Source organism: Magallana gigas, chromosome 4 (assembly GCF_963853765.1).
Source record: "Magallana gigas chromosome 4, xbMagGiga1.1, whole genome shotgun sequence".
NCBI lineage: Eukaryota > Metazoa > Mollusca > Bivalvia > Ostreida > Ostreidae > Magallana > Magallana gigas.
In genome coordinates, this window is record NC_088856.1 from 47033009 (window position 1) to 47058531 (window position 25523).

At 34.7% G+C, this 25523-nt stretch overlaps 3 protein-coding genes across 6 annotated transcripts; 1 reads left to right on the forward strand and 2 right to left on the reverse strand.

Moving 5' to 3' along the window:
- Positions 1-643: 643 nt before the first annotated feature.
- On the reverse strand, positions 644-9381 carry LOC105342433 (carbohydrate sulfotransferase 1-like). Of its 2 annotated transcripts, XM_034449559.2 has the most exons (5): positions 9167-9381; positions 7818-7926; positions 4326-5267; positions 2642-2804; positions 644-1876 (listed from the first exon to the last, which is right to left on the reverse strand). In XM_034449559.2, the coding sequence occupies exons 2-5, from the start codon at positions 7897-7899 to the stop codon at positions 1018-1020; spliced, it is 2046 nt and encodes a 681-aa protein (XP_034305450.2). In that variant the 5' UTR covers positions 7900-7926; positions 9167-9381; the 3' UTR covers positions 644-1017. The 2 variants fall into 2 exon arrangements, with proteins under 2 accessions (XP_034305450.2, XP_065938696.1); XM_066082624.1 differs by lacking the exon at positions 7818-7926 and having other exon boundaries at positions 9167-9378.
- On the forward strand, positions 8587-24767 carry LOC105342431 (SITS-binding protein). Its single transcript, XM_011449375.4, has 3 exons — positions 8587-8780; positions 20729-21945; positions 22153-24767. The coding sequence occupies exons 2-3, from the start codon at positions 20737-20739 to the stop codon at positions 24184-24186; spliced, it is 3243 nt and encodes a 1080-aa protein (XP_011447677.3). The 5' UTR covers positions 8587-8780; positions 20729-20736; the 3' UTR covers positions 24187-24767.
- LOC105342430 (uncharacterized) lies at positions 11435-19678 on the reverse strand. 3 transcript variants are annotated; one of them, XM_034449562.2, is made up of 4 exons: positions 19419-19678; positions 18923-19055; positions 13315-13401; positions 11435-13063 (listed from the first exon to the last, which is right to left on the reverse strand). In XM_034449562.2, exons 2-4 carry the CDS (start codon positions 18960-18962, stop codon positions 12858-12860), a joined length of 333 nt encoding a protein of 110 aa, XP_034305453.2. In that variant the 5' UTR covers positions 18963-19055; positions 19419-19678; the 3' UTR covers positions 11435-12857. The 3 variants fall into 3 exon arrangements, with proteins under 3 accessions (XP_034305453.2, XP_034305452.2, XP_034305451.2); XM_034449561.2 differs by having other exon boundaries at positions 18923-19073; positions 19322-19677; XM_034449560.2 differs by having other exon boundaries at positions 18923-19073; positions 19419-19676.
- Positions 24768-25523: the final 756 nt, after the last annotated feature.

Consider the following 25523-nt stretch of genomic DNA (forward strand, 5'->3'; position numbering starts at 1 on the left):
AGTGAATAATTCTTTTTGAGGAAAGAATGTTTCTTTGTAGCTACGTTTCACAATATAGTTCATAACTCGTCGAATCTTATTTACTGTTCAAGTTGGGAAAGATGGAAAAGTAGATTGTGCCAAAAATAAGATAATGAGCATTAGAAGTATCTAGCAATTTACATGCTTCATTTGTCACAGAGGATAAAAAGTGTGTTCGATTTTTTTTAGAGATCTTGATAATCCACGAGACTTAGTTTCTTTCAAAGACCTATGAAGTTGTTTACAACGTCTAGTAAATAGACAAGCGATCCATCTTTGTGATGCATTTTACCATGCAATTATTGTTTAATGGGCAGAGCGGTTTTATACTCTAAATCTAGATTTTCTATGTGACGGTTGTCTGCTGTTGGATGGATGAAACAAGTGTGGAAATAAGATGACATACACGACCATTGATTGTTTTTAATTCAAATCTATTTTAATAATAGTTTTGCAAAGGCATACTTTTTATTTCTTTTTTCCTTTTACCCAAATAAGAAGCAGACAAGATATATTCACAGAAAAAAAATCATTATTTTTTAAAGCATACTGTTTACTTGTTCATAACAGTTAAGCTGTTACATTTGCACTTATAATAAATGGATTAATGTTTGAAATTACCGTCTCACAATCATTTGAAAGATCTTTTCGGATTTTTTTATTTGAAAAATGAGACATTTGGAAGTCACAAAATTGAGACACTTTTAATAAGACCTTGGACTTAGGGTAGCTGTGTCAGACAGCAATATGACGTAGGCCTGTCTATTTCATTATCTTGGCTCAGTGACATCAAAAAGCTTTGCCAGACTCTATTGCTCGTACGGACGTAATCTGTATCAATTTCCGTTACTTTCAACTTTATGAATGCAAGAAGATTGTTTCCTCCTACCGATAGCCCAAGGCCTTGTTAAAATGAATCAACATAAATACATATTATTTGATAGTAAGGAAGAATATATACAAGTGTAGTGTTAATTCAAATATATATTTGGTATATTATGCACGATTTAAGCAGGTTCTTCGACTGTTATGAAACACTGGATTCCTCAGATCCCTTAAATCCGCCATAGTTGAAAATTTCTTTAATCCTAATTCCAAAAACACCTTAATGCACATTTGATTAATTTTTGCGTTGGCATTAACAGGGATATTAGACCTCCAGTTCTGTGAAATACTGGAGGATTGTCCATACTTGTAGAGACTGAACTCTTGCTCTGCGTTACTCCTGAAAGCCATTTGCAACCAATCGTGTAATTCGGGAGTAAAGTCTAAAGACAAATCTTTATACAACATTCTCGCGGTGTCTTCTGGGTAAAGAGCTAAACATTCATAGGTCACGTGGTACACTCGCGTCGGATAATCCTGCTGTAGTCTTTTAATGGCTTGCATATCCAACCAAATTCTGCTGCACAGGTGATTAGAAACAATACTTATTTCTTTGTCGTCATATTTGATTAAATGGGCCTGCGCCCTTGAGTTCAGTATACCTCTAGGGTCTCGTACTAAATGAACAATTTTCAAATTCGGAATATAGCTCAAAAACATTTCTGCAAATGATCCTGGCATTCTTATAGTCTTTATTAAACGGTGAGGTGACTGTAAACAGAGCTGTTGAAGCCTCTCTATGCATGTTTTGTTGTATTGTTCGGGGTATTCCGACAATGTGTATAGTCTGTGGTTCCAGTCCGTTTTATTAACAGGAAAACAACTCTTGAACTCTTGCTGATAGCTGCTAGCTGAGAATGTTCGTAATGGCTCAATGGCTCCAACGGGAACATCCATGAAGTTACAGCTTAAGAGATTCTTGATAAGGAGAACTGTACCGTTTGAACTTTCCCAGAATCCATCGGGTTTCCTGTAAAAAAAAAAATTCAAAAGCTGGAATGACAAAGTAATGAGACCACATACGGTTCTGAATTCTTTCAAAGAATAAGCTTGATTTTATGAAAACTGTCGATAAAATAACCGGACAAGAAATTGATTTGCATTGAATAACTTATATCAACCATGTGAAAGTTGAGTGATTGAACTTATTTTACCTCAGAAATCAATCAAACGTAATCAAATGATTAAAACGTCATAGGTAATGAATACCAAAGAATGATAATTACCAAAGCTGTCTACAAATGGAAAAATAATTCAACCAATGGACACTAGAACTAATCTGAGACTTAGGATTCAATTTCCCGAACACGTGAACCTGCAAACCTCCTATCCCTCCAAAAAAATTATACAATCATTTATTCTTCATAATTGTGCTTCATAATCTTGGTTATCATTAATTTTACGAAATAGCAGGACCTTAAAATTCTGCGAAGTTTAATTGATGTAAAATCTTACATAAATGTTTATACAGGTAGTAGAAATTTTGAACATGAGGCGTGGTTTCTTAAAGATTCGTCAAATTCAAATTATCGTGTAGTGCTTTGTAAAGTTGGCCCAAAAAATCAAAGTTTATTTTTTTTATGCAATTTCTAATGCTAGTAATACTGTATTGATACACATTTACGCATTCGTAAAAAGTTTTTCTAAAATTACGAAAATATTACTGAAACCACTGACAGTATTTCCCGCTAAAATGGAAACGAGGCGTTAAGCTGTTAATCGCTGCCAAACAAACCTGCAGTATCCGTGAGGGTAGCAGACGTGTTGGTTGGTCCTGTGGTCCCGGAGAAGACCCTGGAACGGCTCAAAGAAAAAGAAAGTATCGTTGGTCTTCAGGAGGCGAGAAGTAATAGTGGATCCGCTCCTCATATACGTCATAATCAACGTATACTTTACCTCTGCAAAAGAACAAAAGGGTTTTGATGTGTATTTCATAGATCCTAAAATTTGGATTAGGATTATTGTTTTTTTTAGTTACTTTCCGTTTCCGTAAATTCATTACAAATCGAGTGTCTGTAAATTTTGAAATTTTACAATGAACGAATGTGGGTTCTACTGTGGCTGCCATAGGACATAGGCTTGATATATCTTTTTTTTTAGTTCGTGGCCCTAAAATAAAAGTCGTTCCCACGAAATAAAATTTGTGGCCACGAAATAAAAGTCATGGTCACGAAATAAAAGTCGTGGTCACGAAATAAAAGTCGTAGCCACGTAATAAATCATTTTGAATGAAATTACAATTGAAGAAGTTTATCGAATAACTTGTCAAAAGTTTAATCTTAAATATTTTATAATTTCTTTTTAAAAAATGGTATCTATAGAAGTAACACATTTTTGTAACAAAAACAGAACCTATGATTTTCATTGTCTAATTGCAAAGAAATTAATAGCAGATAATAGCAAAATAAACATGAAACAGTTGTGCTCATGTTTCAGTTACTGTAACATTTTACAGCCTTGTCTATACCTTACATTTTATACAGTACTTTTTTCTTATATCAGTGGGATGTATATTGACTTGATAAAGTCATCTGGGCTAAAAACTAACACGAAGTAATTGATTTTTGATGTGTTTTACGGGTCGCATCAAATATGGATTCGTCAATGGATAAAACGAGGGATTAAATATATTTTTCAACAAACTTTTTATTCCTATCTGAAGTTCTAACAGTTATAAATACAAGTCATAATAGACAAATAACTTGTATATTGACCATCTAAAAAAATGAAATACATACATTTAAAGGTATAATATTACACGAAGTACTTATATTACTTGTTAAACCCATTCAATTCTCATTTAGTTACAACAAAATTTAAAAAAAGATATCTCAAGCATATGTCCTATGGCAGCCACCGTAGGGCTTATTCTTTTGTCTTTGAGTGGTTATATTCGTATCGTTGTTTTCAACGTGTCTGACATTTGATGTTATGTTGTAAGATAACTTCACTACAGAAGGTAGAATTTCTTTGATAAAAGTTAAATATATGGTTTAAAATAAAAGATAATCTCTTAAGCACTTAAAACATAACTAAATAAATATATATACTGATATGCCAGAACTCGGGAGGGAAAGGGTGACCTGGCGTGACTAAAATGCTTTAAAATATCGTACAAGTTAACAATGATTCTGGGCATGTGTACGTCATGCTCGGATCTAGATTAGGGTCGGGGGGCGGGGGGGGGGGGGGGCAGATTAGATTTTTTTTTTAATTTCACATAGTCAATAAATCAAATATGCCCCCGTAAACACTCTCGGACCCACCCGAAAAAAATTTCTGGATCCGCTCATGCAGGTATTTCCAAAAAAATAAATTTAAAAAAACCCAGAATAAGACCAAATGTGGATAGTTGTTATACATTGTCACAAAAAATAGATGATATTTTTTATTTTGGACATGGTGTAGTATCTACCAACCGTCTTCCTTTGTCTGAGTCTGCGCCTCATCTACCTGCTTGATATTGTTGCGTTTTATCGGGACGGGTGGTCTCCCCTGACCGTCCTCCCACAGCAAGTTCACGTGGTGGTACGACACGTTTCCTTTGTGGTCCATGTACATGTCCACTCTGATCGGTTCGTTCTTTCTTGGAAAGATTTCAACCACGTTTTGCTTTAAACCTGCGGGCAGGGGATTCTGTGGTATTATACCCATTCTTCTATCAGCCACTTTCATAGCAAACTGAGACTTCAGTGGTAAATTGTGTGCTACAGGATTCGGGTTCGAGCGCTGAGTTTTCAAGTGCAAATTGCCTTCTATTGGATACGGGTTCGAATGTCGAACGTTGAGCGGTGCCTTGTTCACAATTGGGAGAACTAGTTTGCCCGGTAGAGGCATGAGGACCATATTTTTGTTGATTTCACGCGGTGGACCAGGGATGATATTTTTGTTTTGTCCAATGAAAGAATTCCACAAATTCACGGGAGGGACATTCTGAAATCTATCCGGCATCATCTGCTGTTTTGGAACTGGTGCCGGCTTATATATTGGATAAAACGCATTTCTCTTAACATGAATATCCGGAATAAAATTTACATCCGGAAGGACATTTATTTTTGGAACATTTCCGAGTCCATTCCAGGCCTTGTCGGGTAAAATTATATCATTAGTCATTTTATATGTCTGTTTTTTAAGGAATTTTGATTGTATCTTGAAATCATTTTCACTCTGTGACTTTAATCTCGACTTCATAATAAAATTGTCTTTCAGGTTGTCAATATCACTGTATGCCCCTGATATTGGAAATCCGTTTTGGTCCGTGTCTTCTTTTTTGTAGTTCGTCTCAAAGTTCTTTGAAGAACCATGTTTAGTTTTCTGGGGCTTATTAGAATCCTTCACATCTTTGTTTCTTACGTCGAAGTCTGAAAATGTACATTAATAATTAATTGTAAATATAATTAGATATTAATAAATCGTTAAAAAAGTCTTGTACATAACGGTATATTCCTTCGCTCAATATGTATTCAAAATACTTAAATGTACACGTATCTTCAATCATAAAATAATTTAGATATTCCAAAGACAATTATAATCAAAAGCAGATAAAATAATGTTGATTTTAAGGACTAAATCGTTTATATGCAATTTTGCAGAAATGGGTGATGCGGAAAATTTCATACATGTACCAGTTACTCACAAAATGCGTTTTAATTCCATTAATATGTAACACAGTATAGACCAATAGTAAATTAAATTTCTTGTGAACACAAAACATAAAAACAAAATTAAGAGGGCTGTATGGACGAGCCATTTTTAAACTGCATTGATCTCCTTCAAAAAAGGGCTTTATACATGTATAAAGATACAAGATATTACTCAAAATTAAAAGCTAAAATTTATGAAGTTTTCTTTACTAAATAATAGGTTATAGCTTAACAATTAATCATATATGAAAATTTAAGGTAAATTTGTCGACCACTTGAAAATTAGAATATGTCAATTTTTTGCCAAAATTCAAAGTTGTCACATGCATGCGGCATGCATGTGACAACTTTGAATTTTGGCAAAAAATTGACATATCACATAATTTGTAACCCTCTCTAGAAAACAGGGGCCCGTTTCGCAAAGATTTCCTAAGATGTTTCCTAGGATAGAACTTAAGATATGCCTAAGTTATAACTTAGGAAGTTCCTAAGATTTGTCGTAGCTGTTTCACAAAACTTTCTTAGAATATCGCAGTTGACTTATCTTAAGATACAATGTAAGCCACTTTCATATCATATTGGTAATTGTTAATTGATACCGTTTATTTAAATTCTTTAAATTTCAATATGAGACGAATGTATATATACTTTTTCAATGAATGTAAAAATTCATTCCCTTATTCACCTAGAAACATCTTAGAAAAAAGAGTAAAACGTGTAAATAGAATGTAAGTAGTGTACTGTCTATGTACATGTACTAAAATTTTGTATGATATTTTTACATTCACATGCATAAAAGAGTAGATCAAAATTACGTAATAAATTCGTATAGTTTATTTTATTTTATCTGAGAGAATGGATAGATCGTACTATATTTTTTAGCTATATATACATGTATTTCGTTATTTATATTTTAATATTATTTTTTGGACCGCATAAATTAATGGAAAACATTGATCACTGCTATAATTTCTGTTATTTTTATAAATGTTCGAGTGTGGTTTTTTTTGTCTAGTTGGTCCATTTTAAACAGCTTGTGTTAACGTATACTAATACATTGTATGCTTATTCCTAAATCTGAAAACGATCGTTGAAATATCCAGATGATTTTACTGTTTCATAGGGTATGTTCCAAATGGAATACAATAATCATATGCAGTGACAAGTAGGATTTGGAATGGACATATGTGGAACTTTTAAACTAAGTTTTATATAACGCTAGTTTTCTTGAAATAATTGATATAAAAATGGTGTGTTTTGTTTAGTTTTATACAAAAAAGAAAAAAAATCGAAATTCGCAAATAAATGCATCTCGGCTGATAGACGAAACAAAGACGTAAGGCAAGATTTTCAGTTACTGTGTAAAACAGCATCCCTATGAAGGATTTAGCGTCGACATTCCTAAAACACTCCCCGGTCATTCCTACCCCCATCCCCCAACAAAAAAAAATCAATTAACACCCCCTCCCCCCAAAAAAAAACACACACACACACACCTAGCACCTAAATTTTCTCCCTTAAAAAAAGGCTTATATCTTGGAGGGATAGGACAATTCATCCAGTCAATCTGTAATTGGGTATTTATTTAGTATGTATTCCTGATTTTATCAAACGATTTAAGAGATCAGTGATTCCCGGGCGTGAATAATTTAATTAACATCAGTGCACTAGCTATAAGTATACCCGCTATCAATCTGCGTGTGCGATCAGATAATCTAAAAAATGTAAAACTTAGAAGTCTACACCACAAATCTAACTGATCATGAAGAAATATAGGTATATTTTGATAATTTTTAAGTTTGCAGTTTAGGGTAATGTATCTATCGACGGAGCTTTGAAATGAATAATTTTTTACCATATACCATATAAATCTCGCATTTTTATGGCCAGTCATTAATTTTTACATTATAAGGAACATATATTGCGTCTTTTTGAAAAGATTAAAAATCTTGATAATAGCTTTGTTCAACCTTAATATGTATATAATCAATTAAGATAGACAGTCGCCATGTTAAGTTTGTTCCTAAGACATCGATTTACCTGTCTTAAAGTTAAGACACAACTTAGGAAATTCATAAGATAAGATTGGAATAGTGAAACGGATAAGTAATGAACTTAGGAAACAGTTCTTTCCTAAGATACAACTTAGTCCTAAGTATGCTTTGTGAAACGGGCCCCAGCTTTACACCGCTCTCCAGTTTACCTTAGAGATGGTATGCGTACCGCACGCTATATCACACATTTCATGACAATTGACACTCGGATTACCTTCCTTCAATGTTTTATAGAGTACAAGGCATGTAATCAAGGAAACACAGGTGTATGTTGTTCGTCTGAAGGTCAATCTCATTGTTTCTGGGTTATTTCATGGGTCACTCTACATAAAAAGAGATTTTTAATTATTCAAATTTAAAATCAAAATTACATGTGGTGAAAAAGATGAAAAAAAAAAAAAAAAAGCTAAGCAGAAAGGTAGTCATGGCATATACTGAATTAATTATTTCCTGTTTACGTGGGTTTTTTTTGGGGGGGGGGGGGGTTGTTCCAGTTGAGTTTTATATATATATATATATATATATATATATATATATATATATATATATATATATATATATATATATATATATATATCGACTACGATAATTAATTGCATTTTCAATGAAGCAATCGGTATCATTCGTTATAACTTGATATCACTTGATATAAAAAAGAACATGAATTATATGTATATTTGAATGCATCTGAGAAAAAACATTACTTTCCAACAAAATGAAATTCTAACGCGTTTTCAAATCATGAAAATTTAGAATGAACAAATGCACCGCTGAAAACATCTCCTTGTTATAACCTCCAGCATTATTTTTTGGCACATGCAGTTGGATATAAATAAAAACGACACACATCTTATTTTCTCCTGAAAATACATGACGATATGGTCACATAAGCAATTTAAGTCTACGGCACCTTAGCTTGTCATTGTTTTACTTCTAAATTAGACAAGAGCCCCGAGGGAAGGCTCTCGCGCACGCACATCAATCAACGTGTGTCCTTTGCACTGCTAGTCTTACCTATTAGTTACCGGGCACCGTTAAAATCTGGCTGATAGTGTTAAGAGATTAGATAACCAAGAAATCATGGATTAACTCGTTATCTTTTCAACAATCAATCTTTGGTTAATTAAGTGATGTGGTTAATTGACTTTTGAAGAGGTGTGTGAAAGAGAAAACCAAGGTATGTCTGATAATTTTTTTCTTCTGTCTGAGAAATTCGTGGTCGTTGTCGACGTCATAATGCCTATGTGTATTATGTTTTGCTCAACTGAATAATTTAAACCAGCCAATAAATATGTTTTTCAAAATCCTAAATTTAATTGCCATATTCAATACACATTTTGTAACATTATACAATACCTTAGTAGAAATAGCACGAAGTAACGTAGGTTTTGATCAAATACCAAAGATTAATCAGGAATTCTAAGCATCATATTATCTTTTGACCTTTATTAAGTATTCTGGATAAATATTACGACATATAGACCATGTTAGTAAAACTGAATTGATAATTTTTGCTGTATTTTGAAAAATAAAATATGGCATTATAATGAATTAAGAGCTTACCTGCATAATGTATTGGGCGTTGTAGCGGAGACTATATTCAAGGAAACAGTAAAGCTGTATTCGCATGCCAACACCGACCCTCAAAAACCACAATGCTAGGACAGCGTTCGACAGCATTGTTGCGATAAAACTCGGCGGAGCATACAAATATTTCATTATAATTTACACGACTTAACAAGGTAGCAGTAAAATTAAAATGGATCGGGCACGTAATAATACGAAATAATAATCTTACAATAAAGTTAAATTTATCATAGAGGTGGACAGAAATAAAATATGCATTCGGCCATTTCTGGAATAGGAAAGGGGGGGGGGGGGTAGGAAGTAGGGGTTATGACATACAATAAATATGGTCATTGTTCCATAGAGATGCCCGTTTTCTCCGTCTCGTGCGTTTTGACAACCGGACAGTGTCAAATTGTTCGACATAAACAATATAACATTGACAGGATGTTCTATCATTCCTGTGTATTTTTATTATTTTATTTATAGCTACATGTACATGTTTCGGACATATTTTGGAGCAGGTGATATTAAAATTAATCAAAATCTAAAATTCGATTTCTGTTAGAATCAAACCGGTAAAGAAAATTTTCGAAGTGTGTGGTAGAAGGGGCTAATTCTAAAAAGCAATAAAAAAAAATAATAATAATAAAATAAAATAGCAAAATAATTAAGTTATTCAGTTGGACAGAAACGTTAACAGCAGTAGGAGGAATTAAAGCTATCTATAGGCTAAGATAGAACGGGACATCTGGAGCCTTAATTTATAGAACGGAACAAAAACAAACAAACTGACGAACGTCTTATGAATATAACTTGCTCGTAATGGTGTTAGCGTGACATTATTATAAATTACGTGAGGTTTTTAATTCACGTGTACGACCTTTTTTGAAAATTGCGATTTTTTCGAGAATAATATATGAAACTGACTTAATGATGTTGACCTTATCTCATTAATCTCTTTACTAAATATATTCCATATTTTAAATATTATTCAGAAAAAAACTTGCTTATTTGTAAATCAGTTTTATTACATATCTCCGATTGATGTTAACAAAAATATTGACTGTGCAAAATCAATTTTTTCATACTCATTATAGAAATTGCCATAATTCTTTATCATTCCGGGTGCAAAAATAATGAAGCCACTGACACAAGGAATTTTACAATCTTATTGTAAATGACCTAGATTCAGTAGATGTAGACATGACGGCATTTAAAAATAAAATAAGATTCTATACACATTTTATACACATAGCATTCAGTACAATGTGTGTATGTTGTGTGCTACGTTGAAGCGACGGTTACTTTCAAAATGGTTTCTCCTCGCAAAACCAATGTTTTCTTAGGTTCACAAAATTCTCCAATTAAATATTATATGTACCTCCGGCAGCAAACAATATCATTTTCAATCACCTCCCCCCAAAAATTGAAATCAGTTTGTTTTTTCATACAAATGCAGTTTTTCTATTGATTAATATTTCATAAATAATAGTACATTTGGATTCATGTAGAATAGATAAAAAATTATATAAACAAAGAACAAGTACTCTGATACAGTTCTTGGAAATTATTTTCCTTTACGGTACATTTTCCTTCTTACTACTGACAAGAGAGATAACTCGTGATGAAGAGTCGTGATAAAAGACCTTTACCGTAGTTGTGCCACTGAGCACTCCATAGTCATATAAACGTTAACGCCCATAGGATTTTTTTTAATCCACTTAAAACAAGTCTCCCCCCCCCCCCCCCCCCCCCCGGACTTCTCCAATAATGTTTAAATATCCTAATAATCTCTGTGCATTTGATTTAGAAATCCAGGTTTATCGGTCTCAAACAAAGTCTAAACATCTTCATCTTCTTAACCTGCCTTAAGGATTTTTGATCTTTATTCCATTTTGATTTCCATTGAAGCGATTTTTACCCAAACGAAAGCAGATTGTATGGTTAATCATAGTATCTAAAAAGAATAACTCCACCGACTGAGTAACAAAAAATCTACAGCAAAGTCCGATACACATTAGGTGGCCTGGAAGTGAAAGAAATATGGGCTTTTTATCTTTTCTTACGCGTTCATAAAACTGTATTCAATTTATAATCAAAATATATATATACCGTTTGAAATTTTCAAATCGTACATGTACATTATTTGACGATAAAATGCATTTTTAAGTCTAAGAAAGGAAGGTAAAATTGAAGAGCCTTAGCGAGCTTCAAACTCATAAATTACAGAGAAGTAGCAAAAAAATTGTTTAAGAATGCAGCTCGTGATAATGTTATTGTTTATTTCAATAAAAAAAGAACAATACAATATAAAGATACCTCCTGAACCATGTAAGATTAATAAACATTTTTCAAACAATTACGGAACAAAATAACGGAGTATCAAACATTGGTTTGTGAATTATATGAAGAGCCAAGGATTATAAAAAATAGTTTTAAATATCTTATCATCATTATAAATCTTTGAATATCAACAAATTAATCTCTCTCATCTCTCTTTCTCTTCCATCTCTCTCTCTTCCAGCTCTCTCTCTCTCTCTCTCTCTCTCTCTCTCTCTCTCTCTCTCTCTCTCTCTCTCTCTCTCTCTCTCTCTCTCTCTCTGATATGTCAATTGATCATGGCGGACACTGTTAACAAACAGTTAGTCATAGAATGTTATAAACAAACATAATGCTAATAGGAAATACATGTTTATATCAACAGAAACAAACACAAAATGTGAGCCAAAGCCCTAGTTAGTCAGAAAAAAAATTACAAAAATAGAATTGCAAAAAAAAGAAGGAAATCAGTAAATAAAAAATAGAAAATGCTATTTGGCACAAACAGAAAACAATGGATTTCGTTTAATAGTAGCTACATGTACATGTACACATATATTAATTTTTTATATGCTAAGTAAACTGTAAAACATGATTGATTAAGTTGATTGGTGAGAGTTAGTACTAGTATACTAGAATGAACCATCACCATAACCAACAAATTGGGATGTAAATACTTGACGTTACATGAATTTCGAACACGGGATTTAGTGGTTGGACGAGATATTCTTATTATAATCAACAGATTAATTCAGAAGAGTAGACTTCAAATAAAAATACAAACAAAAGATTGAACATTCTCATAAATATTATTTGTGTTATCAATTAGAGACTAACTCATGTACATAATCTTGAAAAAAATGATATCAATAGGATTGAGTTTTTAGCAGCTTTAGACGACACTTTAAGACAAAATGCAGTATTTTCCAGGTGTTATATGAAAAATATAGCAAATGAATTAATGTAATAATATCTACAGTAAAAGCAATTGAATTCCAACTTGAGGTACCCTCCCTTTATCAGAAAATGGAATACATGTTTTAATGGAACAACATACATGACAGGAGAGTTGTATCATTTTTTGTTACTGAATCAACAATATGTTTAATGTATTGAATATTTACAAACATGATGATGGTGAAAACAGCATGTAATTGTACAAATATGAAGTCACTAAAATAGGAATTGTTTTGGACTTCAATTCGTTGAAGCATTTCTAGAAACATATTGCTGAGAGAAAGCCCTCCGGTAAGATTGGAATCTCGTTGTTATGGTTCATGAATATTCATGTATATTCTCCTTATCACAACCAGACGAAACATGACGTTCTATATCATCGTCATTGACGATGTCTATAATGACGTCATCAATAGCGAGTTTTTCCGTCTTTCCCCGCAGTGGTTTTGGTGGTCCCATTGACCTTGGTTTTCCGGAATCGACGGATCCGTCTCCGGTTCATATATATAAAGATGGACATCAGAACAGCAAGGATTGGGATGACGATCATGCAAATTCCTACCGACAGGATTCCATAGTCGTTGTTGTTTCCGGCATAAAACGTTATCAGAGCACCTTAAAGCAAAAAAAAAAAAAATTAAGGATATGAATATTCGAAATCCATGAAAATTGTATTTGTTGCAAATTAGGTCATCTCATGCAGGTGTTTTGTTTCGTATCAAACACAATTTGAATACCGTTGATGAAAAACCATTTATGATTATGGTTATTATTTTCTTTGTCTGTTCGTGCTTATTAAATTTTTTTTTCAGTGAGTTGGGGGTGGGGGAGGGGGTGTTAAAGCATAAAAAAAAATGTTGATATACCTGCAGGGAGTATCACGAGCAGCAATAGAGCGAATGCACATCCGGTCAGACATCCTCCCACACAGCAAACACTGGAGGAGGGCTCATCTGAAAATTTGACGAAAAATACATCATAGAATGCTTTATATTAAATATATCAAATACCCGTATATTAGCCAGGCCTTGTTTGAATGTGTCAATAAGCGTGTTCGCACACTTTGAGATGATTTTGACGTTTCATCTGGGGAAGGTTAATTGTGACGTAATAAATCCAAAATTTGGTGCCATAGAACAAGATTGTTTCAATGTTTTTACATTGTTTAGAACACAACCCACTTTATTACCCAATCAGCAGTCGCTTGATATTCAATGAAGTGATGTTTTTAATCGTTAAGAATTTCTCTAAATTCACAGTGACGTTACATTTTTATTGACAGCTAAGAGCCCCGTAAAAAAGAGAGATAATGTCTGATTGGCGCAGAACTATTGATCAGCCAATGAAAAAGTTAGTTATGTTCTAAGTAAGTTATATCATATTAAGTAAAATTAAGGCGATTAGGAGGGGGCTCGGTCGCTTTGATCCCTCTGCCACTTCTTAATCTCGTATAATTTACTTAATATTATTTAACTATTCCTTAAAGTAAAATCCGTTTACTTTTGTTTTAGCCTTATCAAATAACACCACACATTATGAAAAGCTAAAAGATTTATTTTAAAAATACTGGCTAAAATGAGAAAAACTTGAAGAAGAGCATTGTTGAAAGTAAAAATAAATATGATTACTGAATATTGGGGCTTATGGGCGAATTGAAGAATTGAGTACAGTTTCTCGAATTCGGACAAACACAGTTTGTTTTGACTTAATCATGATGCACTGTAGTCATAGAAATAGACACCTCTCTAACTCTATTGAGAAAAGATCAATTGTCTTTGTTTGCAATTAGTTGGTTGGTTGTGGAAGGAGACAGCAGGTTATTGTTTAAATACAATATTCAAATCATTTAACAACTTTTCTTATATATTTACACAAAAAGTACTAGTATTACAAATATCAACAACAATATTATTGTCAACAATACTAGTATCGATTATCAACAATAATATTCATATCTATTGATATCTATATATCAATATCTAATAAACGATATTGTAATAATTTTTTAAAGCCTTATTTTGACTTCAAATATAATCAAGAGAACATTTACATGTTCTACTATTCTTAGATACATGTATGACCAATACAATGCATGGTCCACATTTTTTGGCCCTCCATCTAAAACTTCATACTAAGTACGCCTAAAGTATTGATTTGAGTTTAGATACCCTTGAAATAAAATTCAAATCGATCCTCATTTCGTAGCTTAAGTACCCGGTTCCTAATTAAGCAGATATTGACGCTGTATCGATTCTGGGAGTTTATATAAAACAGCAATCTATCGAAATCTTTTATGCCCGTTCCTTTGGGGTATTCAATTCTTGCATTACAAAAGAACCCAGTAGATTAACAAAAATGATAGCAAAGGGCTTATATGGTTCTTCATATCAACCATGGGTTTTGAAATTCGTATTTGAAATTGAATATTTGATGTATTCAGTGAGAATAAAAATCAATAATTTTTTAACCTTGAGTTTCTTTTTTATAAGAAAGACACGTTGAAGATTGATTAAATGAACAAAAATTTAACAGCCTTGTTGAAAAAATCCAATTTTAATACAGTCTATCTTCCGGTTGCTTCTTTTCACGAATCACGTTTTTACGACAATTACCGTAAACAAGGCCAATTGTTAAACAGGATACAGTTTTTGTTTGTCGTAAAATTACATAATTTTCAAAAAATAACAAGCGTTTGTGTATCATTGCTATGGCGTTTCTGTTGTTGATGGAACAGTCCACTAAAAACGCTTTACTTTCCAGCGTTAAATCTCGTCGATTTAACACGTGATAATATCCCATAACGAGAATTAAGGTAGAAATGATTTATAATCTATGGCCATGTCAATCGCTTTTATTCCCTTGTCAGCCATTAGAACTGAATCAGATGATATTTTGTCTTCTCTGCAACAATTATTCCTTGATTTTAGCTATCATTATACATCAAAAAGAGCCGTGTATATTCAATTAAAGCAAAGCCTTCTTGCAAAACTTGCAAAAAATTTCAAAATAATCCAGGGAAAACTGGAGAAAAAAATGGTTCGTCGTTAATATCTTGTTATCTTCACAGTAAAGACATGCTATTGCAGCTACAGCCCATTGTTTTATGGCATAGATTCGTTGAACGTTTTCAAGTGCAGCATTATTTAAAAAGACATTCAAATCTAAAAAGCTATTCGAACACACACTCCTCCCAATTTCAATGAAATACGAAGCTTCCGGCCGTATTTGATAAGTTTTACACCATGCATGTATATGTGTTCAGCCATGTTTGCAAAAAAAACCGTACTGTACAGTTATACATATATCAATATACTTACAGTCAATCAATATTGTTTACATTTATATGACCAGCATCATTGTTTAAATGCTTCTCTTAATCAAATCGATCAGTCGAGAATGGAAGTAGCAAAGGCATTCAAATTGTATACCTTGAATGTAGCTAATTTCATCACACTATTGAATGAAATCCAATACACTACTAGAGATTCACGCAGAATCGATCCATGAATAATTAATATAAACTCTTACAGAAAACTATTCACTTAGCTACTTAGATTCGTCTGACCTTTGTAAATGATAATGGAAAGTGGAATAAAGCAGTTTTATTCTCAGTTTTAAAAGTTGAAATGTTTTACTCTGTATTTGCTGCATCCGCAATTTTATACATATAATACTATTCACTATTCTTATAAGAAAATTCTTCATTAATTGTTCGTAAATTGTAAAGACTCTCTCTCTCTCTCTCTCTCTCTCTCTCTCTCTCTTTCTTTCTCTCTCTCTCTCTCCCCCCTCCCTCTCTCTCTCTCTCTCTCTCTCTCTCTCTCTCTCTCTCTCTCTCACATTCATCATAAAAAAATCTATTGACGAAATGGATATACGACTACACGTACAAACTATTCATACCGGAACCTTGCACGGAATACCTTGTATCGCTGACAGCTAATGCAGTCTACAATGGCCAATTCTACTACTATATAATTATGTACAACGCAAAGAGAAAAATGAAAATAAATTTGTTAAAACCATTCATGCGTACATATCATTAACAATTCAGTTAAACATGAGCAGTTCTTTTGTTTAAACAAGATGAGCATTCGTGTCAATCCCATTTCAGATGTAAGCCACAGTACAAACCCATAACAAATAAAATCCCAACAAACATAAATTTCTGAGATTATTTCTGTATCAAATTACTTGTATACATATAAGTTATGCAATAAATGTACTTTTCAAAATGTGCTTAGATTTTGGGTGCGGTATTTTAGGGGAGTGGGGGGTTGAGGTTATAGTTTTCGTTTTTTAAAGAGTTGGGGCAATCACTAATTAAAATCAATTTTTCTGTGATAAGATAGCAAAAAATTGTTTTTATAAAGTCTGATTCGCAAATATCAAATCTATCTGTTGCTAACACAAGTAAATTTGAAATCTGGAGTTTTCAAATACGCTGATGGATCGATAAAATGTGTGCATCAAACTGTCTTTGTTCGCCCATTGATTCTCAGCCTTAGACTTTAATCAGATCTTATGCAAATTATCCCATATATTGGACTTAATAGCACTTGTTTGGCCATTAAAGAAGACTTACAAACAAAATATCACAAGGTCTGCTTCAAATATATCGAACAGGTTCAAAGTTGGGCCCCGAACAGCAGATTCCATACCGGTATATCCCTTCGGTAGATGAGGCAATTTTTAATTAGTTTCTTTGCTTAATGCTTGAATAAGTCGAATTTTATCTGTATAAGGGTACTCAAAAGTCTTCGATTTTCGTTTTCATGTCAAGAAGGGATTACTATAAGTTTGTATTCAACGATTGTAACTACACTAATTATCGATGAAATACCGAGTTTTTATTGCCCCTATTGATTAAATCGAAAGAAACTTTTACCGCCAATTATCGTAATTTATAACCTCTAAAAGTCCCTGCAATAAGTATAATACTTGTCCAAAAGCGTAGTGTTATTAAAAACCGCTAATTGAGATACATGTAAAATGCAATTTCAAGTATAAACCTGTGTTATTTAAATGCCCCCCCCCCCCCAAAAAAAATAAATAAATAATAACAAACAGATCATGAGGTATTGACAATGTTTCGAATTTAACACATGCCAATCTATTTTATAAATCCCCAAAAATTTTATATAAGAATCACATCAGATCCACTGCTCAATGTGTATAAATTCATTTCCATCTATAAAACTAGGTATATATCGCTTAATCTACACAATGGTAATAACGCGGATATCCGTGAACAAATACGACCAGCATTTATCAACATTAATAAGTTTGCGGTGGCGAGCAGACGAGAGATAATGCTCTGACGTAGGAATAACGAATTGACCACTTTACGCTTGTCAAGTCTGACGTAACACGCTAAATTCCCAGAGGATGTTGGTTAATATCGACTTGTTCTGTGGTGATTGTAACATCCTGCTATTATATTGTTCGATCTGCTGATTAATATGTATACCACAAACAATGCTAAAAAAATTAGGATGATATTTCATAATTGTATTCAGGTACACAAAGAATTCAAGCGAATTTGAAAATCGGCAATAAATGATGCAGGAATATTAATGCTGCTAAATGAATTTCTCAAATTTCTATAACCCGTACTTTTTACTGAAAAGTAAAGGGGTGACGATGTACTGGTATGACTCAGTTTAAACTGTTAAAAAAACCTTTTCCGAGAATTTTAAGGGGGGGGGGGGTTATCAATATTAAGCCGTTACCCTACACGAGTGTATTAGATTTCTTTTTATGAATAAAAAAAGTTTCAAGTTACCGAACCAAAAATACATTTACCACTATAGATACGGCATAGAGCACTATAGATAATCGTGTTGTATGAGTCAATTGAATTCAATAAAATAGAACACATAAAAGTCTGCATACACCTTTATACGCTGTTTTTGTTCGTGTACACACACATGTAGTAGTTTATGCATCTATATATACTACACGTATCTCATTTCCGATGCATGGACGAGTACATACATTAAAAGTATAAACACAGTGCAGACACACTCGAATGAGATTGAAAAGCGAAAAATATTAAAATACCTTCGTTACCTTGGGGACAGTCTAAATCTGAGTTGGTTTGCTAGATAACCAATGTATATCTTGGCCATATCAAGGTTGTATACGAAAAAAAAAGGGGGGGGGGGTCAATCCACTTCACAATTCTGTCCATTTCTTCTTTTTAAAAATTTCTTTTGATTTAAAAATCAAAACACCATCTGATCTCCCTAACTTCACCAGCACCACCCCTCTCCCTATCCATAAAAGGAAAAAGAAACAAAAATTCAGGTCTACATGTACCCCCTTCCTTTAATGGGACCTAGGTTTAGTTTAAATTCGCCTTGCTTAAATTATGAACCAATTCAGAGTCGACCTACATGTTTTGAGTCCCATACCCACAACTATCTCCCCTACCCTAAGAAAATATTTACAGCCCCAGTCTGATAGTCTTACCTTCCTCGTCAGGGTCATCCGTGACCACATAGACCCCCATGCCTGGGGGACAGGCTCCACCCCTCTCCTCAGTTACACGTCACCCACAGCATTTCCTTGTAGCGGAAAAGTCGTTAATCCAGGCCAGGAAACACTACCGGATAGTAATTGTCTGGAATTAAACACAATACATTTAATCTGCCCACAGATCTCCGAGCACGAGACAGTTTATAACCCACGGAATACAGACTCGAACCGTACGACAGAAGAGGAAACAAAAATCTTCGGCGCCGAATTGAATGATCTAATCGATCTACAATTGAACAAACTCAAAACGAGGAAAGATGATATTTACGGGCCACAATCTGTCTCGTATACAACTTTAAATGACACCAAAACATTCGTCTACACATAATGTACCTTCGTTCAGAACTGGGTGATCTAATCACGCCCGTCTTTTATCTTTGTAATTTCAATGATTTACAACTTCTACCTGACTGCTCAGTTTTTCACTTACCTACTCTTCTGCGTGAATTGTTTTTCTTCCTGAATCAACCGCTGGTGATTGATTTCCAATCGATCGAAAGCCCGGATCGATACTGCCTTGCTTGCTGACACTATTCACTTTAAAGTTTACATTCACAATAATAGGGCCTTACTCATACAAGATTTGGTGACCGATTTTGCAATGAAATAATCCCCTACCCCAGCACGATATACATCTCGTATACGTGTGTCCCATTATATTCACATTGTTTACCTGAAGCGAGTTTACCTGAATAAAACTTTAAAGCTCTCGGAACACCTCTGCTGCTTTCAGTAGACCGCCCGCCATAGCAACAAAGTAAATAGCGGCGGTTCAAACAGCTGGGCCTCCCGAGACAGTCTTGTGCAATCAGACAGACATGCATCTGTGCTTAATGGTTTCAAAACAAATATTTAATTTTGCTCTGGTGATCCACAGTATAGGAAAGAAAATAGCGCTCAAATGCAGATGCATGCATATGTTTTCAATGCGTAAACACATCGCGACTATAAAAATGTTTGCTGATTTTATAAATTAGAGGTTATTAACGATTTATCATTAACTTTATTAAGATCGAAAAAATGGATGAACTAAACTGTCTTTTTAAAAGGAAGAGAAAACTGAGAAAAAAAAATTAGAAGTAAAGTTTTTAGCATTTATTGGTAAATAAATAAATAAATCTTGATGTAATGTATTGATTTAGACTTTTGAATTGAGTCACTTTTGCAGTGATATTTAAGCAGAATGTTTTATTTATCATACCTTGACAACATCAAACAATGTCTTAAGTACAGAATTAGGAAGGTGAATATTTAAGCACTCATGCATACAATTAAGAACTCAAGATAAATATTCACGTGTTACTACAGTATTACATTTTACAATATATTCAAAACGAACTTCTCGGGAAAATCCTCTTGACATCTTTTCAAACAACGCTTCTTTAATTTATCTTGCTAAAATCACGTGCATCCAGCAAGGCGTGAGACTTTGTTTACGTAGAAGTTACACATGTGCTTAAAAATCAAGCCCGGTCCTTTTCAACTACCCCCCCCCCCCCCCACCCGATACAAAAAAATCAGCCACTGTAGATTTATTTTTTTTAGATATATCACAAAATAAAGCAGTCGAATTAACTATGTTAAACGTATTAACAGTGTACCTTCTTCATTGTGGGAAAGGGGGGGGGGGTAGATTTGTGAAGATTTAAATTTCAGTCTATCAGATACATATGTATTGCACATGTTTATATGTAATTATATAATTTAAGAAGAATAAATCGCCTAATTCTGTTTTTACAGGTTTAATAATGGCGTCTTATGACGGCCGTTTCAATCAGGATCCGGAATACACAAACATCACAATTCCAGACATCCTAAACAGCGGGTCCGACAAAGAAGAGGAATACGAAAATGTGGTTCTGCGACCGAAGATACCGAGCAGCGAAGATGAGGTCTTTGAAGAAGAGATTTCAATTAACTCTAGTCCGCATGCTTCGCCGAGAAAACGAAGATCCGGTGTAATCAATAGCACCGAGAAACTCAACAAAATTGGAACAACCGACGACGACAACGAAAAAGCTAACGCCAAGTTTTCGCTTTCGTCATCGTCTGATTCGTCACAAGAATCGGACAATAAGGCCGAGGAGAAAGTAACGATAGACGAACTAGATGAATCGATGGAAATGGAGGATAAAATATCCAATCTTTTTCCGAAGCAAAACTCCTTAGGTGTTATATACGACGAAACTAGGCCGCGTAGATGTCATCCAAGACAAAAGGCATCTGACGTCATTTATGACGAAACAAAACCAAAGAGAAAAGTCAGTTTCGACACAGCAATGCCAACACTCAGACAAAACAAAAATGATAATCTTCCTATCCGAAAAATTAGCTTAGACACAGGACTTGATATGAATAACATTCGAAGAATCAACATCGATTCAGGGTACGGGAAGAAACTAAAAAAGCAGTCTTCAAATCCGGAAGCGAAAACTGACCATACAATCCGAAAAATCAGTTTTGATGAAGAGTCAGGCACGCTTCATATTCGTCAGATAAGCAATGAAGATGACGAAGATTCGCCTCCAGTGATGTTCGAAACATCGAGCGATACTCCCTGTGTCACGCCAAGAAAAGTGAGTTTCGAAGGAGATCCTTCGGACATCGGCTACATAAACCGTGGCTTCGACAATGACACCTACTTAGACAATGTTACGTTTCAAGTGCAGCGAGTTTACCCAGATATTCAAGAAAAAGACCTTAATGGGTTTAACAAGAGGGCTAACGGAAATGGCGATGCCAGTGGCGAATTCAATGGATACGAAACAAAGGGGATCTTAAAGGGAGGAAAATCGAGACAGGTTAACATAGCTGGAAATTCTGAAAATCCTGAAGATAAAAACTCGCATTTGGCAGAGCATCTTAGGAAAGACTCTATTGCTCTGACAAGTGAAAAACTTGGACAAATTCTTGATCTTCAAAAGCATTATTCCCAACAGCATATAAGGACGAAAAGGGTAAGACTCATTTGAATGAATTTTTAAAAATGTACATTCTTTAAACACATGACAAAAAAAATCAATCATGATTTCCATACAATATGTGAACTGAAAATATTGCAAATGTTCCACCAAGTTCGCGCGGACAAAGAATTGTTTATATTAAACTTAACGTTACTTTCATTCTTTAATGAATTATACAACTTTTTTTTAAAAATTTTCTAGTTTGGAAAACAACGGGAGATCCTGAAGAAATATAAACTGCATCTGGGAGTAGCGGCACTATTTGTATTCATCATAATATTAGTTAGCGTTGGTTGGCATTTTCATCACATAGCAAACAAAGAAAAGATGATCAGCCAAAGAATATTCTTTGAAGCCAATTCGAAACGACTTACCCTCTCTGACCCAAATGGACGCGACCAAATGTACGGAACCCTGGGAAACCAAATACCATCATGGAAGAAACCGACCCACTGTTTGGGCGAAGAAGAGTCGCAAGAATTTCAATGCTTGCGATGGAAAGACAGTGCTATTTTGAGAATAAGTTACTTTACGGCTCCTGGAGTAAAATGCTACAATATTTCCTGGGAATCGCTCACGCCAGAGTTATATCCCTTGGACTGCTTTTCTATCGGTAGTCAAGCTTGGTTTGGCCCTTCCAACAACACTCACCCGGAATGGCCCATCACTCAGAAAACGGATTTCATTTTTTCAGCCTCCTATTCTCAAAACTTCGATGCAGGGACCTTTAATTCAGCCGTAGAAAACTACTGGTTATCGGAAAATGGAAACGGTATTTTGGTTAGCGATGATATTCCACTTGTGATGCACTGGAATACGATGAATAAAGGTTATTGGTGCATCACTTCAAATTACACTGGCGATTTCTACGGATTTAAGGCAAACATACATAAAAAGCGCTTCTTAAACTACACGATCTGCAACGGAAATGACCCAAAAGTCGCGCATGAGTACTTCAGAACTCATTTGGAAACCGGACCCGAGAGTCTACCAGAAAAATTCCTTTACACCAGCCCTCTATGGTCAACAAAAGGGGACAGGGATTCCAGTGAAGTCACACAGAGTGATGTCTTAAACATTGCTAATGCTATCAAGAAAAACAACATGTCATGTGGTTCAATCGTCATAGATGGGAAATGGGAAGATATTCAGGGCGATTTCCAATTCGACGAGGAGAGGTTTCCAAACATTTCAACCCTCCTGTCCACAGTCATGTCGACGGCAAACTGTTCACTGACAGTGTCGTTCAATCCTTACTTTGATTACAAGTCGGAGAGCTTTACGGACGGGCATCCGAAAGAACATTTCATCCTTGACGCAAGTGGAATAGTTCCCGCTCTTGTGCAGTGGAATGATGACGTCATGGCAATGTTGGACGTTACCAACCCGTCTGCTAGGTCGTGGATCACTGGGAAGATGATGACACTGACCGACAGGTACAAGATCCAATCTTTCAAAATGACGTACGGTAAACCTACCTGGCTTCCATTCCATCCGACATTTTATAAACGGGACATAACTCCCAATAAGCTAAAGAAAGATTTCACAGACATGTTGGTATCCTTCCACGAACTAAATGCAGATATAATTGAAGGGACTTCGCACACCCAAAGCCTTCCTTACTTTGTATCAGTTCCAACGAAAGTGAAAGATACAGAGGGAGGATTGTGTCTAACTGGCACAATCCCGATCGCACTGGCGCTAGGACTTATGGGATATCCGTATGTCATGGCGGATGGCATCGACTACTATAAGTTCGACCCTGACGACAAGACTTACGAACTTCTACCAAGGAACCTCTACGTCCGTTGGATACAAATGGCTGCGTTTTTCCCAGGAATGAAATATTCGATACCTCCTTGGAAATACGACAAAGACATCATCAAATTTGCAAAGAGAGCCGGTCTTATGCATCAGAAATACGTCGCTCCAGCCATCGAATCCATGATGAGCGAAATCAAAGCAGGGGAACCCATTATCCGACCAATCTGGTGGATGGATCCAGATGACGAGATAGCAAGAAGTGTTGGCGATTCTTTTTTGATCGGAGATGAGTATATGGCGGCGCCCATTCTCTGCGAAGGTAAAACCTCGAGGCAGATCTATTTCCCGGAAGGCATCTGGAGAGACGTTCAGACCAATCAATTGATTGTTGGTAAGAAATGGATCGCGTATCCTATCAGCATGACAACGTTTCCGTTCTTCAAGCGAACCAAAGTTTATGAAGGAACGTAAAATATTGTAGACCGAGTACTTAGAGAAGGAAAGTTAACTTTGTATATGGTTGTGTCATTTGTGTAAATGAAATAGTCTAACGTATATTTGAGTGCATTTTGTCCATGTGTTTAACTTGTTGTAAATTTCAACAGTCATTGTAAGTATAAAATAACGTTCAATCATGTAGATAAAACGTATGTAAATAATGAATACAGATATAGTATTCAACGCTTACACGATCGATAGTAGAAAGGGCATTAGTTATGCATCTACATATTAGGTACTGACGGGTTTTGAAATGACATGTAATAATGTAGACATGGTATTTTCAATATCTTAAAATACAGTTTACATAAATTTGTTGACCAGCAAATTGTTGATTTACCAGTGTATTAACATTATGAGCATATCATCGAATGATATTTAATCGGACGATTTTAGAGATTTGTTTATTTTTACACGTGTGTTAGTCGACCGTCGATGTTTATTAAGTTTACAAATTTTTAAAAGCTTTATACAGTTATGATTATAGTTATTGTTTCAGTGCTTTGTGATTAACTTGATTTAAATTTTACTGATGTTTATTCTAATAAATGTTAATTACAAAATACAATTGTCTCTATTTGAATTTTATTTCCCTCTCAGTGGTCGCGAATATAGACAAAATGGCGGACTCTGACTCTGTACCCTTGATTGAACAGAATCCGCATAGAAAAATTATTCCTTGAAAAAAAATAATGCTGACAGATGCTCATGGATAACAGTTTCATATAAAATATTCACTGTTACATGTCAACACTTCACACTAAGGCTGTGGCCTAAAAAATTGTTAAACGCTAAGATGCACGCAGTAAAGTCTCATACATTGTCGCAACAACGCAGCGGCATCTTCATTTGTCGTGGTAGAATCGTAATGCGACGCCATGCGACGGCGCGCACTGTGATAATGTATGAAGTACGCTCTATAGCGTATAGAGTATAGCTCTTCGTTCTGATAAACACGGAGTAGAAACGGAATAGGGTTACCGTGACAGCGCCGTAATGTCTACAACAGCGCCACTAAGGCCGGGTTGGCGCGCTGACGTAACGCACATAATCGCAGTATTGTCGCAGTGATAAGTCGATACCCTTGCACATTTTACTTCTCACAGCGATGTTTTTGTGTCTCTATTACGCTCTCATTGCGCATTCACGGCGTTTGAACTTTTTTTTCATTTTGCTGCGTTCAAAAAGCGATCCCAAAGAGCTGTTGCTGCGATTATTGCGCTCTCTTGGCGTTTCGTCTGCTTTTATTAGCGTCTATACCGCGCTCCCACGGCGTTTCTAGTGTTTAAAACTTGAACAATTGAAGTTGT